The 19,680-nt window shown below is 39.2% G+C and overlaps 2 protein-coding genes across 31 annotated transcripts in view; one reads left to right on the top strand and one right to left on the bottom strand.

The window, feature by feature from the left end:
• Positions 1–19,680, bottom strand: part of LRRC2 (leucine rich repeat containing 2) — a 126,787-nt gene that overhangs the window by 106,755 nt on the left and 352 nt on the right. For 7 of the 30 annotated variants that reach the window (XM_064403634.1, XM_064403635.1, XM_064403633.1 and 4 more), the window contains exons 2-9: positions 19,531–19,597; positions 18,442–18,858; positions 13,229–13,358; positions 10,752–13,042; positions 9,358–9,990; positions 8,043–8,291; positions 6,054–6,084; positions 5,687–5,763 (exon numbers count right to left, since the gene is read on the bottom strand). Coding sequence is in view for 1 of the 30 variants with exons in the window: in XM_064403631.1 (XP_064259701.1) it covers positions 5,687–5,763; positions 6,054–6,084; positions 7,043–7,066 (132 nt within the window). In the remaining 29 variants the exon portion in view is untranslated. The other 23 variants (XM_064403655.1, XM_064403656.1, XM_064403657.1 and 20 more) reach the window with 18 other exon arrangements.
• On the top strand, positions 6,172–13,315 carry LOC135289809 (cryptic protein-like). The gene is given in 9 exon segments (XM_064403672.1): positions 6,172–8,572; positions 9,016–9,122; positions 9,375–9,590; positions 9,593–9,668; positions 9,827–9,876; positions 9,988–10,164; positions 11,056–11,170; positions 11,277–11,386; positions 13,146–13,315. Coding segments are annotated over 7 exon segments (672 nt in total). The 5' UTR covers positions 6,172–8,572; positions 9,016–9,122; positions 9,375–9,559; the 3' UTR covers positions 13,259–13,315.

Raw genomic sequence — 19,680 nt, 5'->3', positions numbered from 1 at the left:
TTTGTCTTGTCAATTTTTATGTGTAGAAGTGAAGGGCAATTTTCTAAATTATGAACTGCCACAGCCTCCTGGAAATCTTCCTGTGTCCCTGTAAACACAGGAAGATTTAACAGAGAAAATTGTAGATTTTCACTTAAAAAGGAAATTTATAACTGTTCCCAGAGTAACCATTGTGCACCAGTGGAAATTAATTAAGCCACACCAAGTTCCACCATAAATGTCAAACACACACTCAAACTGTAAACTCATCCCAAATTTGCAGATATTTTCTTCCTGCCATTGCCTGAGATAAAGTTTATTGCTCACTAGAATTCCCCAGCTATTTCTTTTTCATTTTTAGACACACAAAACTACATAATCAAAATGCACACATGCTGAGTTCTCATTTCAGGAATCTATGTCTCTTGGAGACTCAGGACACTGTGGTAATCTATTAAACTGGCACAATTTTTTTTTTTTAACCCCAAAGATGGTTAAGGTAAACACTACTTAAAAATCACCATATTTTCAACACTTCTGTTTTCTTCTTCAGTCATTCAGGTGTACCATAGTCAAACAAGCTGAGCACATGGATGAAGATTTCCTTTAAACACAGTCATGTCAATTCAAATTTTTTGTCATCTATGCCTGATCTATTAAAGGACCAAATTGAAATTAAGTTATTGGAAACTTTAATCTTTACTCTGCAGTGAAGGATGACCATATTGATCTGGCAGCATAGCTGAGGAGACAGGGCTTATGAGAGGAGAAGTCAGAGAGCTCATAAAAATCAGCTTTTCTGACAGAAAAAAAACATGCACTAATATACATGTGTATATCACAGTGTGAAACTGGAGTTGGCATTCTGTCTTGTGCCCTTCAGAGTCCTCATTATCAAGAACAATTGTGTTCCAGAAGAAAATTTCTTTTAATTTACCATTACTGGGTTAAAGCAATACCTCCTCACAGTGTTCAATGTTATAGCAATCACATCATTGACATAACTGCTCACAATACACCAGGGTTAGGTGACTCAGACTTTTTCTACCCTGCAGTCTTCACAGAGTCATATTAACAATGTTCATGCTAAAACCACTGGTTTCTGTGGTAGAGTGACTGCATACCACACCAATGTTAAGTTCCTAACCTGAAGAGTACCTAGAAAATTGGGTTTTCTCGATCCATCTATCCATTCTATACCAACAAATGCCATCAGGCAGAGTTTGTCATAATTAATTATGTTACTTATAGCTGTTTCCTCTCACCATATAGCTTGAAAAACAATAGTAAGTTTTCCTATTTTTATTTAGTAACAGATTATGGACCTACACCATTCACTTTTCTTTAAATCTGTAATTACTCTTCACAAATCAAAAGTGAAAAGTGATGCCAGAAGGCCAATTCTCAAGTCAATAGGATGTTGAGATTTGCTTGGCCCTTAAGAGCATGACTCTATATGAGCAGATCCCACTTTTGCATTTGCTTTCTCCCACACTGATCTCGCTGCCAGCATGCAGCCTTCCAGCTTGCTGAAGTCCAACATTGCTAAAAGAGGGAGAGTTCCTTTCCTTCTGGATCTTCATGTGTAATCTTATTCCTTAAAATAACCCTTGTATTCCAGATTTCACTCATGAGGTTTATGGCTTGTTCTTTATCATAGGAATTTTGTTCTCAGAAGAAGTTCACAGGCTGTGGCTAACACCCACAGCCTAGAAACTTTCAAAACTGCACTTTGAGACAGCAACCTGTTCTGAATGCCTGCATGAAGATATTAAAATTTGGGTTTGCAGCTTTTCCCAAGCATATTACGTGTGTAGTGTGTCTGCTCCATACAAAAGGTTTTTAGAGATGTTGACCTGCACAGCTCCAGTTAAATTCCTGCAGTTCCCCAGCTAGTATGGAGCAGAAATGAAGCCATTGTAGTGGCAGAAGTTCAGCTCCAACACACACCTCTCACTTTGAGCACAAGCCGTCTGCAATGTCACAAGGAGCACATTTTGAATTGTTGGGCCAAGGCCAAGCTGGAATTTCAGCCTGGCACAAAAGACAGGATCCCTCAAGGGTAGCAATAGTCTGGAGACAATAGGAAGGGCTGACCTGCTGACTGCACTACAGATAGTGATATAGTGGTTTGTTTCTATTTAAATTGAAACTAACATTTAGGTGCTATTACCATTGATGAAGATAATTGCTGAATCTCTCATTTTTGCCTGCTTAGTCCTGGTGCCTAAAAGGCTAAGTCCAAGAAGGATGAAGCAAGGCACCAAGGAATTTTTAAGATAATCTGATAGTTCATAACACGTGAAAAGGTATCCTGCCCACCTCCTTCTATCTCTCAGCCACAAATTCCCTCACTCCCCCTTTCCCTACAAAACTAGCTCCAGAAAAAAAAAAAAAAAAAAAGCACAGATAGATTTATTCCAGGTAAACAAATAGATTCATCTGCATAAGAGGTTAAATGCCACTATTGTCGATGCAAATCTCTGTGTATGCTTGACTTGAGAATTAGCTGTCTAACATTGTTAACATTGTTTCAGCTTTCATGTATCTTCATTTTAAAGAAATGCCAGCATATTTGGCTAGCTTAAAGATCAAATGCAAGATCTATGCAGAGATTTCCATTCATTCATGGCTGCCTGGGATATGCATCTCCATCCTTGAATTAGGCTGCGGGATCATCACTTCCTCAGGGATTCCTTCAAGGCTGCTGTGAAATTCATAGTTCGTATCTTGCCACATAAACCCAGAAAGCCTTCTGGTGTCATATCCTACTGCAGCACTGTTAACAGCAGCCTAAACCACACTGAAATACTTATAAATGAAAACAGTGGGGGAAATAGCTGACAGATATTCAACCTTCAAATTGTTTCTGTTTTTACTGCTAGGGTGGATCACTTCACTGGGTAAAAACTTCACTCTAGTTTCAGCTGACTGCACCAAACAAGACTGCAGAGCCAGGTCAAATATGCCATTAAACTCAAGCAATTGTATTTTCTCTGTGGTAAAGATAGATTTTTCAAGTAATTTTGCAAGCGAAATATAGCTTAAGTGCATGATTGCACTAATACTGTATCCCCACATGGCCCCATAACAAGACACTATAGGACTTGTAAGTTTTATGCAGACAGAAAGAGCCCATTCTTAAATTGAAATGCTGAAACAACTTCCTGAATGGTTAACAAGACAGATACACACCAGACAGCATATGGAAGAGAGGTGTACTCAGCCAGAACTAGAGCACAATTCTACTAATTCAAAAGTTAATTTCTTTTTCAAAAAAAAAAACTTTCTGTCTCTCTGCAGAACCTGTGGTGGTTAAAAGCATCATCTTATCAAACTTCAAAATAAATAATTGTGCAAAATTTCTTTTCCCTCAGTACTTAGTTTTTCTTCAATAAAATACTAAAAACTTTTACTTGAAATAGAAAAAGAAGGAAAAAAGTCTCAGTCTTCCAGTATCTTGATGCTGGTGTTGATTTATTTGCCAAAGAACCTTTCCCTCAGAGGAGGATAACTGGGATCTTCTTAATCACTTCCCATGTGTACTGGCAAATTCTCTTTCATATTGGTTTTTTCCCCTCTACACAAAAGACGTGGACTGCATTAATTTTCATCATAAAATCTTTATAAAGTCATACTGTATTTTGTTAATGACTAACCATTAGACTCAAAGGAGGGAAAAGCTGCATAATACTCTGAGACTTGATTAATTCTATGAATTTGTGTTGGTCTGTGACAGTCACATATTTGTATGACATCTGTATAAGGTTCCCTTTCCAAAGAAGAGCTGTAGATGTTTCCTTTCATTTGGTAATATTGATCCCATCACATTTGTACTAAACTTCATCCATGTGTTGTCAGAGAGATGTGGGATGATTTCTCTACTTCTCTCTGTATAATGCTGATAGGGTGAGAGCACTGAAGGCAGCATCGTATCAGTGTCTACATTATTTATGGTTTATTTCCTAGGGAAGAACAATTTAAATATAGGAACTGAAATTTATTTACACATTCCATAGTCAATTTAATCTGTTATAAATCAGCTCGGCTACAGAAAGGGGCTGCTTGTCACACAGCCCTGGCTGCTTCCCCTGCCTTCTGCTTCTGCCAGTCCTAGTGTTCGTCTGGCAAATCACATCAGGGAACAAATACAACAGAACACTGGGGTGTTTTTTTCCCCAAAGCTGAGTTTTCATTCAGATAAACTCTCTATTTCGGCTCATTCATGGCTGAGCAAACAGCAGTGATGGCATGAGGGTGGGAGGTGGCACAAACAATCCACGGTGCAAGATAAAGTGGGACTCACCCTTTTAGCAGCAGCAGCCATTTATCCTGCTTAAGTTTATCATGGACCTGTGGCACTAGTTAAGTGGTGTCAGTCACAATATGGATTATCTAACTTTCCTGCATATTACTTTCTCAAGTCAATTAGTGGCCAATTCCAACTAAGCCAATGTAAGCCATTCTTAACATGGAGTGAAAAAAAGCTGTTTGGGTAATTTATACTGTTCATTCACACAGTGCATGCATACATTGAAATGCAGAGGCAGCAACAGCAACCTCTACACGATCCTATAGGAAATTCCTGATGGTAATAAGAGCTGGTCTGACCAGCCTCTGTTGAGAAAGTTCTGTGATATTGTTAAAATCATTCAGTTAAACTGTGTTGAAGTTTTACATAGACTTTAGAAAGAAAAAACACTTGGGTAGATGTCAAAACCCTTAGTAGAAAGCCAAAGAACATAAAAAAAGAAACAACTCTCAGGCTGGCTAGTATTAGGTCTTTCTGTCCACTGTGCTCAACATTTAGTGAGTTAAACACACTCTGAGAGATCCCCATCTAGATCGTTCACAGTCTGCCCTTTCCTCAGAGAAATGTAAGTCATCCTGACTGAGAGTTTTCCTTCATAGAAGCCTATAATTTCAAGATTTCAATAAATGTTCATGGAGGTTCATTGTTTTTTATTATTTTCCATAATATTCTGCACAGCTGATTTAACAGTGTCCAGTGTGGTTAGAGATCTAGTCCTAACCCAAAGCTGGAATTTTGGAATCCAAATATTTCTAGTGAGCAGATATTTCAGCTGCACTCCTCAGAGCTGAGCAGACCCTGAGCAGGTTTCCAAAGTGCACTCAGGAACACTCACATTTTTCTCTTCATCCTTGCTTCTGATTGTTCCAATGATTGTTCCAGTCTTTAGGCATCTATTTATCCTGAAGTTTTCAGAAATACAGAGTATCTACACAGTTGGTATGAAACACTAATATACAAAAACCTAGCATATATTATCCACAATTCAGCTCTCAGTGTGGTGGTTCACTTGCATTTTGGGAGAGTGCCAGAAGATGCAGGCCACCGACCTACAGTTCCTGGCATAAGCCCAAGAGGAATTTTGTGCATCAATAAAGTAGCACCACATTTTCCTACCGCACTTACCCACACAGGCTACCTGATCTGATGTCAGAACTAACTGTGCTGAACTCCCCTAATTAATGGTTACCCATCTCCTGTGTATGCAGGGCTTGATTGAAATGCTCAGGACCAGCTCTTTGGTTGGCTCCACTCTTATCTTACTTGAAGCTGATAAAAGGAGTGTGTCTACCCTTACTGCCGCTCTTCCCCAAATCCCTGGGCAGAAGCAATCACTCTCTGGCAGATTCTGTCAACAAACAGCAGCACTTTTCTGCAGTGTCACACCGATCTCACCTCTGGTGCAGTCAGGCAACAGCAGCATCTGAGCAGTTTTCTCTGTCCCCATTCCTCTGCCTGCCTTGATGGTGAGGCTATAGGGAGAAGGAAGGAGCAAGGTATCAAAAGCAAGAAATATTTACTGACTGCTTTACAGTTCTTCCAGGTTGTTGGCTCTTGCAGTTACAGGAATGACTTGTGATCTAAAGCAAATGGCACAGGGTGTGAAAATTTATCAATATTTCTTCACAAGCAGATGCATTTGGAGTGCAATGTTACCACTAGTATAGGGCTGGGAATTTGGTACCCAAAAAACTCTCCAGGAGAACTATATTGACACTGCATCTTAGTAAAAAAAACATGTTATGTTTCTGTATTTACATACCTCTGTTTATGTTTTTTTCTGCCTTCCATCTCTGGAATGGGGAAACAAGAATTTAAATAATAAGTGACAACATTTAGGCATCTGAATATTGTAATTTAAAGTTATATTACCAGTTAGACCTAGCTGAAAATAATATTTTTTTCCTAATGCACTAGCAAATAAACCCTAGAACAAATGTAACTACAGCTCTTCTTTTTAAAGTCAAAATACTAGCCCCACTATACAGTTAGAGAACTCAAATGAAAACAGGAGTTTTTCAAATTGTAAGTATTTTCCAAAGTAAATATTTTCAAGTGTGGATAATACATGCATGTTTTCTGAACACATGCAAAAATTATGTCTCTTTTATTTGTATGAAACATTGTATAGTCCTAATTAGGAACAGTATCTGTTGTTATGGCAGTACTTTATGATAGGTTTTAAGCAAGCACCTAAACTTTTACATGTTTAATTTAGAAGTCCTTTTCAATCACAGCAGGTAGGGGCAGACAGCATAATGGTAAGAGTAATCTGTCTCTTCAAAGTTGTTGCCATTTAAAACCAAAATCCCTTCCTGAATTAATATGTGATTTTATCATAATATGCTTTCTGTGAAACATCTTACCCACAAATATTAAGATAAAAGTACTGGCACTGATTTAGCTGAATTGCACACAAATGTACATCACAGACTCAATTCTAAAAGGCATGGTACTTCAATACAAGTCTGGAACAAGAATATAGCTTCATCTAAATCCATTTAAGTTAGTAACATAAAGCACATCATGAAACAAGATGCCACAAAGCTAAAGGGTTATCCTGTATCTACAAGAAAATGGTTGAGCTTAGAACAATTGGAGCAAATTATTGTAGCAGCACTGGGAATGCCTTATCCCCTAAGACAGGCATAGCCCTGCAGAGCCCTCCCTGCAGGCATTCCCTGAGGAAACAACGATTTTAAATCATCAGCAATGCTCTTCTGTCCTCTTGTTGAAGGCCAGTGTACCCACAGCAGACATGAAAGAACACGTCATCCTAGAGTCACAGAATGTGCTGGGGCTGGAAGGGACCCCCAAAGATCATTGAGTTCCAACGCACCTGTCATAGTCAGGGACACCTTCCACTAGACCAGGTTGCTAAGGGCCTCATCTAGGCTGTCCTTGTACACCACCAGGGATAGGTAATCCCAGTTTCCCTGGGCAATCAGCACCAGGATATCTGCACCTCACAGTAAAGAATATCTTCCTAATAGCTAATCCAGACTTGCCCTTTTTCAGTTTAAAGCAATTGTCCTTTGTCCTGTCACTATCTTGCCATATAAAAAGGTCATCACCCTTCTTTTCTCAAGTTGCCTTAAGGTACTGAAAGATCATAATGAGGTCTTTTCAAAGCCTACTGTTATCCAGGCAGAACTGCCCCAAATATCTCTGCCTGTCTTCATAGGATAGAGGCTTTATCTCTCAGAACACCTCCTGGCTTCCTCTGGACCTACTCTAACAGGTCCACATCCCTCCTCTGCTGGGGACCCCAGGGCTGACTGCAGGGTTCCAAGTGGGTCTCAGCAGGGCAGAGCAGAGGGGCAGAATCCCCTCCCTCAACCTATAGTACACACATTTGATGCAGCCCAGGACATTTTTGGCTTTCTGGTATGCAAGCACATGATGTCGGATCATGTCCACCTTTTATCTTCTAGAATCCCCAACCCCACAAGTATGCTCTCAGTTTTCCCTATTTCTTCTCATGTCTGGGAGTGCTCTAGCCCAGGTTCAGTGCCTTGCAGTTGGACTTGTTGAGCTTCATAAGGTTCTCATGTGCCCCATTCTCAAGCTTGTCCAGGTCCCTTTGGATGGAATCCCAGCCTTCTGTTGTGTCAACTGCACTGCTCAGATTTGTGTCATTTGAAAACTTGAGATTGCACTCGATCCCACTGTCCGTGTCACTGAAGTAAACACTGCAGAGCAGTGGTCTCAAAACAGAGCCTGAGGGACATGACTCATCACCAGCCTCCACCTCAGCACAGAGGCATTGACCACAACTCTCTGGCTGCCAGCCAACTCTTTATCCGTTGAACTGTCCATCCATCACATCCAGGTGTTTCCAATTTGGAGATAAAGAGCTTCTGGATAGCTTGTAGCTCTTGATTGCAGTAGTCCAGTTGTATGACTTTTTCCAGTGTTTCCATCACAGCAATAATGGCATTATTTTCTAATTTCACAACAGTTTCCAACTTCTCTTGCTTGTTATCCATGCTGTGTACAGCTGCGAAAGAGAACATGTCTTAAAAACACTCTCCATCTGCTTTAGTGCCAAGAGGGTTGACTTTAATTAGGATAGCTATCTCTGCAAATTAAGCCAGCCTTTGTACCAAACTGGATGAGAAGTTATCCCAGCTTCCAAACCATTGGTTCAGATGGGGCAAATCTGGCAAGTGACAGCCACAGGGACTTACAAACAAGGGATGATAATGTCTTTAGTCAGTGCGACCATTTCTTCAGTGAGGTCTGCCCCATACTTCTGACGTGACCTTGTATCTAGCTAAGGTGAGACTTGTACTAGCTTGGTTTGCAGTGACACAGTGCAAACATCCCTCTTCTAATGCCCCCCAAAACAAAACAGTATTGCTGTTTTCTTTTTATTATTGCTTCAATTTCCTGCCACAACTTAAGTAAAGGCCAAGTGCACTTGGTAGTACTAAATGTGGAAATGTGATGAAAAACCTGCCTAGAGCTGTTTTTTTAGCACTGCCCAGCTGCAGGTCTTTTTGCTCACAATACCAAGCCATGGCAAAGTCATGTGAGTGGTCCTAGCCCATTTCAGAACACAACGTAAATGATATCTAGGTATCTGCTGATACTGCATAAACTTAGAGTAGGAATACCTAATTTTACTGATAGTAAAGTTTCCAGGAAATGTTTCAAAAGGTTATTAAGAACTCTGGTGAGACAACGATCGTCTCTCAAGGACCTTATATTGCCTTTTCCAGTATTTTTAGCAGAAATCTCAAAAGGAGGTTTCAAGGATCTTTGCTGCAAAGTACTACAATCTCATAAAGCACATTCCTGGTGGAAAACCCTGGCAGAGTCAAGGCATGTAGGTAGAGCTCAGGCTTTTTAACCTTCCTTGTATATACCTGCTCTGATTTATGATATACCTATTGCAGTTCTGTAGAATGGTTGGTGTTTTTTTTGTTTGTTTGTTTGTTTGTTTGTTTGTTTCCTCTGCATTATATGGTGGTACAAAGTTCTCTGTCTTGAGAAAGACACTGGACCTGACATCTTCCCACCTTGGGCTTTTGGTTGTGCTCATGGGCTTTAAGTATCCCCACCTTGCTCCACCCTTCAGCAGTGCATGTAAATCGGGGGCTGGCCAGGGAGTCCCAGCCCGGAGGGATGCTCCCGGCTCCCGGCCAGGGCTCAGTCAGTGGTACGGCTGGCGACCAAGCCTTGCTGTAAGCTGGACAGCCGGAGGAAAGTTTCGTCAGTCCCGCTTTCTCTGTCCATCGGTGTCTGCCGTGCGAGGACTGCTGCATGCAACAGCCTGAAGCACAGGGCTCTGGACGTCTTCTGCTCCAGCTCTCCCGGAGGACCTCACAGCTGTTTCAGGCTGCAGAAAAATGTACTGGGGAAATCATGTTAGGTAAGTTCGCTTGAGATGTCTGGGACCTTCTCTAGCCAGGGATGCCTATTCCTTTTAAAAGTTCACAATTCGTTTTAGTGTTTGTGTCTTATTATCATAAAATCATTTCTGGTTTGATTTTTTTTCTCTTTCTTTTTAATTTTTTTTTTTTTTTACAGAATTCTTTTCACTGTGACTCTTGTCTGGCAGGCTGTTCATTTAGAAAAAGGTAAGGGAAACAATGTTTCTCCCAGCCCCTCTGTGTTTTTCTTCTACGTTTACAGTATGCATTTCTTCATTACAAACTACCTTCCCTTACATATTTGCACTTCTTGTCAAGGCCCTGAAAAAGAAGAATGGAAAGAAGTTGTGAAAAGTCTCAATGTTACAGCACAAAAGCAGCAGCCCAAGAATGAAGGGACATTAACAAATGCGCTAAGTGATATGAATCAGAGTTACGAAAGTAGAAAGCAACAGAGTTCCAGGTCTTTAGTACCTTTCACTGGAATTACAGAGAGTAAGTAACATTATTTTTGTAAATAATGACATAAAATTACTTTAAAAATATAATATAGTAATGCTTTAACTGTTGTCCTGGAAGATTCCAGCCTGTTGGTTTTCTGTGACCACCCATTTCAATTATACCCATGGCCACTCAGTAAATGGTGATAAAAATTTGGGGTAGAGCTGAAGATCTCTCACTTGCAAAATGTGTTAAGGAAAAACAAGGAAGAATACTAAGAATGAAGAAGTGTTTGGCACTTCGTCTTTACAATGTTACAATGTAACATTTTGTAACATTCTGTTCATTTTTTAGAATTCACGACATTTAATGACCATAAAAATTGCAATTTTATAAAAAAAGGTTTCAGCTACCTGAAAACAACAGTACTAACGGGGGGGGGGGGGGGGGGGGGGGGGAAGTATTCTGTTTCCTCCCATTTATATAAAGTTTTAAATTGGTGCTCAATCCCAGGACTCTGAGAAAGGCTTAAGGGAGCATTCCCCCCACCTCAGAACCAAGAAACTTCCCAGGTTTTTATTCAAAAATAAGTATCACTTCCCAATAAAAATGCCCCATTTCTTAGTGTGATTGAAACCTACATCTGTCAAGGTGAAGTGAAATATTTCACTTGAACACATCCTGCTGCTACAGAATTTGCCAGGCGTTGCTTCTTCACCATCTTGTAATCCCTAGTAGCTTGTTTCTAATCCTTAACTAAACAAACTGGGTTTAGCTGAACAAACACTCTTAACAGGCATATAATTTTATTGTCTCTAAAGACAATAAAACTAGATATCCTTAAGAGACTTTGGGAACTGGAGAGACCTAAGAGAACAACTGAGGAAAAGGTGAGGTTCAGAGCCCCTGAGATGCTTGTTAACCTCTTGTAATATTATCTTGCAGGTAAAAAACTGAACAGACGCTGCTGCCAGAATGGAGGGACTTGTATCCTGGGGACCTTCTGTGCCTGCCTAAAGCACTTCACTGGCAGATACTGTGAATACGATGAACGGCAAGGGTAAGAAAAACAAAACAAAATCCGACAAAATTAGTGTGGTGGTCTGGATGGTTATTTTCTGTGGTGGGGTCAGGGAGGTACCAAATGTCTTCCTTGTCGTTGACAGCAGCTGCGGCAGCATTCCCCACGGCGTCTGGGTGCTGAAGGACTGTTGGCTTTGTCGGTGTGGCTATGGCACACTGCACTGTCTCTCAGAAATAACACAGAGTAACTGCGGTAAGAAATGGCATTAAATCAAACATTTTTATCCCGTGGGTGACAGAATTTCCTTCTGCAGTAGTGGGGTACTTGGAGGATGCAGAATGTGCACTAGTTGGACTTCTACAGTGGGTTTAGAGAATGCATTAGTGAGACAGTAAAAAACACTGATCTTGACTGTATAGTACAGCACATAAGGCACTTTCAAATATTCATAACTCTGTACAGTAGAAAATTTCCCACCGTTCTAATTGAAGATTACAGAGGCTTAAATATTTCTTGTTCTGCAAAATCTGTAAATCTATGACTTCCCACTTAACCAGGACAATTTCTATAACTAAACTAAATCCAAAAACACCTTTCTTAAGTAAAGAGAAAAAACAGTAGTTTAGTGTACACTGGTGTGGAGGAAGTAGAAACTGGTATTTCACTAGAGAAAAAAAGTTGTGTCTATTTAATACACAGAATCATCAATCATCATGCTTAAATGACACAAAACTAATCCGAATATCTTTTTTAAGATCTGTATCTCAATCTTCAGAATATTCTTGTATGAGTTTTAAGTTTGAACACATTCCTCACATTATCCTGGTCAGTGTAAAAGTAGAGCCACCTAGTCTGCTCAAAAGCACTACATCATTTTAAGTGAAGTCTTGCTATATCAGCTCTGAAATTCCCTGAATAAATGGGTGATTTTTTTTTTTTTAAACAGTCTATTAACTACCATAAGAATTTAAAGAATTGCTATACTGGTATTATTTTCCATGGAGAACTGACTGATCCAGACTGTTCTCAATACTCTTGAGATCACTAATAAGGATTTAATAATATTTTCTCTTCAGTGGCAAAATCGGTGAAAAATATTCTTGCCCTTTCCACCCATATCTCAATCCCATCTTGTGCTTTCCTTCACTTGTGCCAACATCACTCCTTAGAAGGGTAAGAAAACAACAGACTGAAAGGGTTTCAAGATTCATTTGCACCCCAAGCAGCCTCTTGTTTCCTGACCAGATTCCTACCTGAGTAGCAGTGCCTTGAAGCTGTGACTTGTGAGTTGTAGCACTAACTCAGATGTAAATCAAAACATTAAAGAGGTGACATTGCTACCTTTGTAACCCTAGACAGAAAAAAAGAAAATCCACCAGAACCACTTTTTCCTTGAAGTCTTCCGTATTGAGCAGTTATATGTGTCACACAACTTTCTCATTCAACTCTTTACATGTTCACCTTTGAATCATCCCTATTGTTCCTCATTACAGGAGCAAAAGACATTATGGGTCCCTCTATGCTCTGTAAAAAGTCAACTGCTTACTACTCTTAAACTCCGCTTAAGAAAGACAATAAAGGTCCCAGTGAAGAATTCCCTGAGCAGGGACTCCGTGGCTTTCACGGACAAGAGGATATGGCTTCTCAGCTTTTGCCAAAGCTAAGTCCCTTGTTAAAGGAAGGGTTAAAAGCCGACACACAGGCTTGAGTGCTTACCTCTTGTGAAGTTCTTCCTCTTGCTTTTGCTTGGTATTTACTTTTGATTATTCTGAGATTAATGCCTGCAAGAGCTGATAAGTGCTATCAGTTGCTCCTCAAACGATCATTGATGGGACATCTATTTACATCTCTCCCCTGAGAATACTCCCTTTGATTGGCTTTAACAGCTGATACCTTTAACTTAAGTACCTGTGAGATGTCAAAGGACTTTTCAAATAAGTTGAAAAACCTTATGTTTTCAAATTTACATACTCATTAACCATTTTATTTTCTTGATTTTATTTCTTTTAAGAACTGACATCGGAAACAGAGGAAATTATCAAACTGTATTCCAGTGGTTTAAGATTACAGCAAGCACTGTTTTCAGTTACTTGCCTGCTTGTCATCCTCCTGGAGTTCTGCTAGCTGGCACTTGTGAAACTGGACAAGGGGAAATACTCAGGGTTGATATAACCCTCATCATGAATCATGCATTTCTTCTATGAGCTACAGAAGACTCTTCTACCTGCATGTTGGAGGCAAATTAAAATGTATTAGTTAATGTCGAAATACTTGGGTTATTATAAATTCAGATTATATGAATGTGAAGTATTTATTATTATATTATTATATTAATACTGCTATCAATGTCTGATTCTAACGATTCTTTATTTTCAAAATACTGCTCTTCCAGTGGAAGTAACCCCCCCAATATTCTATGCCTGAAGTATTGTAAGTTATAGTAATTTTTGTACACAGAACAACTCTTATAACAAATAAAACTTTCATTTCTGAAAAGTTTTTGTTTATTTAAATTTAAAAATACTTATCTACCATTTGTTATATTTTGTCTTGTAAGAAAAGTGCAGGGTAGAATGAGCAAACAGAAATTTGACACCATAAGGATGGGTTTAAGAGTAGATATCTTTCAAGCCCTAATACAGAGAATTGTAAAAGTTACATAGTCTTTCTTATTTATTGCAGCAAAATTGTATATATACATAATCTGCATGGCAGGAATCATATATCTATTAAGAACATATAAGTGGTGGTTATTTGTCTTTGGGGTTTACTTAATATCCTAGAAATATGAGTGTCTCTATTTTTGAAATGACAGCAAAGAGCAAATTTGTTTAACTTTTTCTACAGTAATGTTTTCTTGATTTATATATAATTTTAAAATTAGTATATCTAGGCTGTAAAATACAAAATGTTTGTAAGTGCATTTTAATGCAAGTTTATAAAGCAGAAACAGGTTTGATTTGAAAAAAATTACAAAGATAAACCTAAAATGTGTCTTCATTCTTTTGGAGTGGAGGTACCACATAGAAACAATCAGATTCATAATTTTATTGACTAAAAAGATATTACTGATGAAGAAAATTCTTAATGTCTTTTAAAAATTCAATATATTTAATCCTTAAAATTTCTTATTTATTTGGTGCTGCAAATTGAGACAATCCAGTTCTTAAGCAGAAAAGGATGTAGCATCAAGAAATGACATAATGTAGTGCCTGCCTTTAACTATATGACTGCTCAGAATCAGACTTTTATAGGGAGACATTGTATAAAAACATATTCACGTTCAATATTGCAAGTATTCAGACTATTCTTTTCCAAACTCCAGACTTGTGCTGAGACAAGGCTTCTCACTCTTCACATGCACTAGATACACTAGACCAGAAATGGTCCTTTTCCCATTATTTCATACAAACTGGTCTGTACCCATCTGCCTATGTTTCCACAGACCATCTTAGGACAATTAAATATCAAAGAGAAGAGCTGGAGGAAAGTAGCTGTGCTTTTATTTAACAGCTGCTGAAATTTCAGGAATGCCATTGTGAAGTCATCTTGGCTTGCCATAAAGCATACCTGAGAAGTCTGTAAGCAATACAGCTTGTAATATGCTTCAAATAGTCTTTAGTTTGTAAAGGAAAATACATAGTACAGTAAAAATACACCTGAAGTAATATTTATATTTTATCCCTGTAGAAAATATACAGTCATTAAAGATTGCAATTAACAAAAGAAAAGAAGTGTTTTAATACAGGCTTTACAACACAACAGCTATTTCTGTTTCAGTAACACCCGCAGCAGATTTAATCATGAAAAACTGAACTGGAATAATTCTGTATGTAGGTGAGCCTATGTGCCTGCAAGAGTTACCCCAATGAGGCTATTCATTATTGGCTCGGTCTGATTTTCAGAATTAGACCAACTGAAATGTCTAGCAAAAAAAAATATTTTCCTGCCATACCAAAACATTAGTACAAGGCATCAGATTAGATGCAAGGTTCTGTTTCTACAGTCTCAAAGCATTGCATGGGGAACTTAGATGCATAAGTAGTTTTAATCATGTCAGTGCAATTTATTACTCACTCTGGATGCCAGAATTTGAAAATTTTCTCTGGATGAAAAAACAGGGAGTTTTTGTTTGTTTGATTTTAAGATAACAGTTCCCTTTCTCTCTATCTTATCCCACTGCATTCTGTTACTGGAAAATCTGAAAATTCTGCATCAGGATGGTTTTATATCAACAATACTATGGCAAAACTACTCCCTCAGTGTCAGTTAGTTGTGGATGATATTCATCTTGTCTTTGTGTCAAAGGTCTAGAATTGGTGAGGCATAGGTAGAAGTTCAGTCTGTGTTCCTCACATACTTCTGAAGCAGAGGCAGCCACAGGAGTCGAGTTAGAAGAAAAACCTATCTCCTTAAGTTAAAGAAAAACAAGAGTGGAAAAAGAAAAAGCATGCAGAAGCTATCCCATGCATAGTCTCATTTGCAAATAAAAATGTAACTTAGAGGGAGGAAAACAGAAAGCAATGAGGAACAAAGGAAAACATACAGGCACAATCTTTGCTTAGGTTAAAACTGTCTCCGCTTTTATCTGTCTCCAGCTATCTGCAAGAACAGATAAAAGAAAGCATTATTTTCCTCCCCTGTTACCATCTAGGCCTGGCCAACCTTCTAACAGTGCAATTACAAGCACTTTGCTAAGGTTTGTTTATAGCAAACAGCAATGCTTACTCTTCAGCCTCATGCTAATTCACAGCCCACTCTGTCAAACATGGCACATCCCAGCAAAGTAGACATCTGTCGCTGCAAGTTCGTGCAAGTGCTTTCCCTATATGCAGCCTCATTTGGGCACGGGGAAGACCTCAAAGAGACGTATTTATCGGATGATCCACAGGGTCTCAGAGCCCAAGATCTTTTCCTCCTCACAGTGGACTCCAGAACTAAAACAAATGGTGCTGCTTGCAGCTGGCCTCAGTGGCTTCGCCTTGCAATTACTCCAGCCTCCATCGCTCCTAGGGGCATGCCACAGCTGATAAGAGCCCAAACTGGGTAAGAATGTGGTGGAGAGGCTGCCTTCTCTGCGGCCAAGAGCCCTGGAGCTGGAGATCTGATGCTAGGTGCGGACCTGCAGGGGGAGGCTGCCATCTGCCCTTGACACACAGTCCATTTAAAGGAAGGGATTTGTTTTGCATAAGGCCACGTAGTGCACCGAGGTGCACACACAAACCTGTAAAAGCTAACTTTCAGGTACCAGATACTGAGGAAGTGTCACTTATGTGTCTCTCAGAGTATCTGATGGTTATCTCTTGAGATGACTTTATTTCCATCAAGGAGATACTGGTCTCTGTTGCCCCTGAGAAGTGTTAATGGTACCTATAGGTGCCAATAGCCTTCTCTCACCTAGACAGAAGCCAGGCAAAACAGAATTAGAAGTAATTTCCCACACTTGTTTATCCAGAGTTTTTCGGGGGTCCTTCTTGTTTCTAATCGGTGTATTTGAGATTGCTACGGTTGTATTTTGCTATTAATTTTTCATTAACTCTCATAGTGTAAGGCTATACATCTGGGTCATTACACCCACAAATTTCATACACCTGAGCAAATATACATCAACTTTATATTTTGTTTTCCATCAGTTGGAAGAGTAATATAATACAGCAGGCTGGCTCACATTTTGAGCAGCTCTGTGAATTAGAATCACATAATAATAGAATATTCTGAGTTGGAAGGTACCCACAAGGATCCTCAAGTCCAACTCCTGTATCCACACAGAAGAAGTTAAAAGTCAAAGCATATATTTAGGAGCATTTTCAAAGTTATAGGTGTATATCTCACCTATAACTTTTCCAAAGTTATAGGCGTATATATTGTACCCTGCAATCATCATCTGTAATTCACCGTCTGCCTCATCTTTTACAGCACAGTCATGTACAAGCATGGGAGACTTAATGACAATACAGCAGCTGTATGCTTGCCCTCTGCAAAATTACCCAGCTTTGTGAGTACTCCTTGTGATTGCAAAGCACCTTCTTGGTCAGAGAAGATATTAAAACCTGTAATTCCCTCTACATTTGGCTGATTGACCTTGCCCTTGGCTTATGCTGTTATGAGGGGGACTTCTTGATAAGGTCGTGAAGCTGCCATATGTCACTGGAATAAAACCAGATGCCTTATGCATGTTGGGTCTAGCATTTGTCTTCAGGTACATGTTGGTACAGAAACAGCCTTCATTAGCAGCTGTCTTCATCTGCTGCAACCCAACCATATCTTCACAAAACTACAATTTATAATCAAACTGAAGTGAGGCTTCAGTTCAGATACTGTTTGTTTGATAACATTTGGATGAAATGTTGGGAATGTACTGTGAGGGCAGAAGCACTGGTAAAGTCTCAAAAGCAAACAGCCAGAAAGGCACAGGCATTACAGTCTAAGGAAGTGCACTGTCCAGCTGAGCCTCTGGCAGCTGGTCCCAAAGACTCAAATCTCTTTCTCTGACAGCTGAGATGCTTCTCAGAGCTTCACACTTTGTCTTGGGCATAGCTTGTCACCTTTCACTGGCTTTCTGTGAGCAGAAATAGACACACAACCTGCGAGGTTCCAAATCAAAGGACTGGGTCTGGCAGGACTATGACAGTCATTTTCAGCCCATCCACACAGAGTTTTCTGTCATGGGATGGCAAACAGTGCTGAACATTCAATTCCTTTGTACGCATGGCGCATAACACCCTGCATCTCTTACCAGCAATGCGTCTTTATGCCTGTCCTCTACAATAAAATGTTTGCATCTTCCCAATAAACAGAAATATTTCTGTGATCTACCCTACTTATAAATCATTACAAAAGGTTACAAACAAGAATAAATCACATCTATATATGAGAAAGAAACAAAATAACAAAGAAACCTTTTTCTCACCAAAAAAACAAATAGCTCTGTCACCTGTGCTGACATGAAAGCTCTTGTCAAGTTCTAGGAAGATTTGTAGGGAAAATTGTGCTTCATGTTTTTGAATCACTAAGATTAAGTCCTTTCAAAAAGTATGAAAAGGAGTATCAGGAAAAAAATTAATTTAAAAAAAATGGTACAATGTTGAAAAGACAATATTTGCAAGGGCATCTTTAATCACAACAAGAAGAGAGTCAGGATCAAAAAGAAAAATTGGTGTCAAAGAACCTTCCCACCTGACTCTCTATGTGAACTCTTTTAAAGAGTGTTTCCTGGACCAAAATCTTTAAAAAAAAATTATTTTCAGACTCGTCAAGTTTTATGGTTACATGCCAGTTATTCCAGTCCCCACATAATGTTTCCTCACCTCAAATTTGTTTAGTACAGCACCAGTACTGAAGATACATCTTGCACAAGAAGGAAATATCTCCTGGAAAACAATGTGCCTGTACACCTAATTAGGTTTGAAGGTATGTTATGGAGGTCATGTTATGTTAAAATGGATTGAGCTCTGTTTTCCTGTCTGCTAGGCTGGTGTTAGTTTGCTAAATCATGCCAATAAATTTATGATGCATTTTGGTAAAAGAGACAGAAATTTCTTATTGCTTTTAACATCAGTCTTTAGTGGAAATAAGAAATACTGCAGCATGCTCCTTGCTCTGTGTCTCTGCCTTCCACTGTTCTTCACAGAGGCTATATCCCAGCACTCTGTGTGGACACCCTCTGTGTTGGAAAACGACTTGTGCAGATACGCTGTGCAGTATGTCTCCAGCAGTGAAATAACCTGAAACAAAAGCCAATTAAGTTCATTCTTATGTGTGTTCTTCTTTTATCTGAGCAGACGTGATATACCTATCACTAGCTATGCTAACCAAAAACAACTGCAGAATTTCAACAGTGCTAAAATATATGGAGGCCAAACTCTGGTCCAACAACTCGGGCAATCACTAAACAGGGAAAAACCCATGCAGGTAAAACCAAGTAGCAAATATGAATTCCAGGAGCCAAGTATATGTACCCAGTGTTGCAACTTTCTCAAGTAGTTTGAGCAGACAAGACCCCAGATGCGTGTGTCTGCTGGGGTCTTGCTGTCTGCTCAACTCTTTGCAGTTGTATCATCCACAGTCAGACAGGTCCACTCACTTGTATATCCAAAATGTTCTTTTCTCATTCTATTGGCTTAATTCCCAAATAGACCATCTTTGCAGACAGAGGGATATAGCAGAGACATGCAGCAAAAGTGAAGGGGAGCCCACAGTTAGACAAGCCAAAACTGGTTATTTAACCACTGCTTTAATGTTAACAGCTTAGTTAGAAACATTGTCAGTCTTAGCTTCAAAAGAAGACATCAACATGCAGAGACAATGTAAAAGCTAAATTTGTCACTGGGCAAAAAATCTGCTCCTGAACTTACATTATAGTATCTAAGCAGTAAGAGAAAAAGATCATTATTTACCTGGCAGTAGTGACACCATTAATAGAGTATTACATAGCATTTTGTCATCTTCTCTTTGTAAATGATACTGAAATTTGTAGAAGTTTCAGAAAAAAAGTAGACAGGTATGATTTAACATAAAAATTGACACTCCAATGAAAAATGTAGCCA

Source organism: Passer domesticus, chromosome Z (assembly GCF_036417665.1).
Source record: "Passer domesticus isolate bPasDom1 chromosome Z, bPasDom1.hap1, whole genome shotgun sequence".
NCBI lineage: Eukaryota > Metazoa > Chordata > Aves > Passeriformes > Passeridae > Passer > Passer domesticus.
This window is presented reverse-complemented; position numbering and strand designations above follow the sequence as displayed.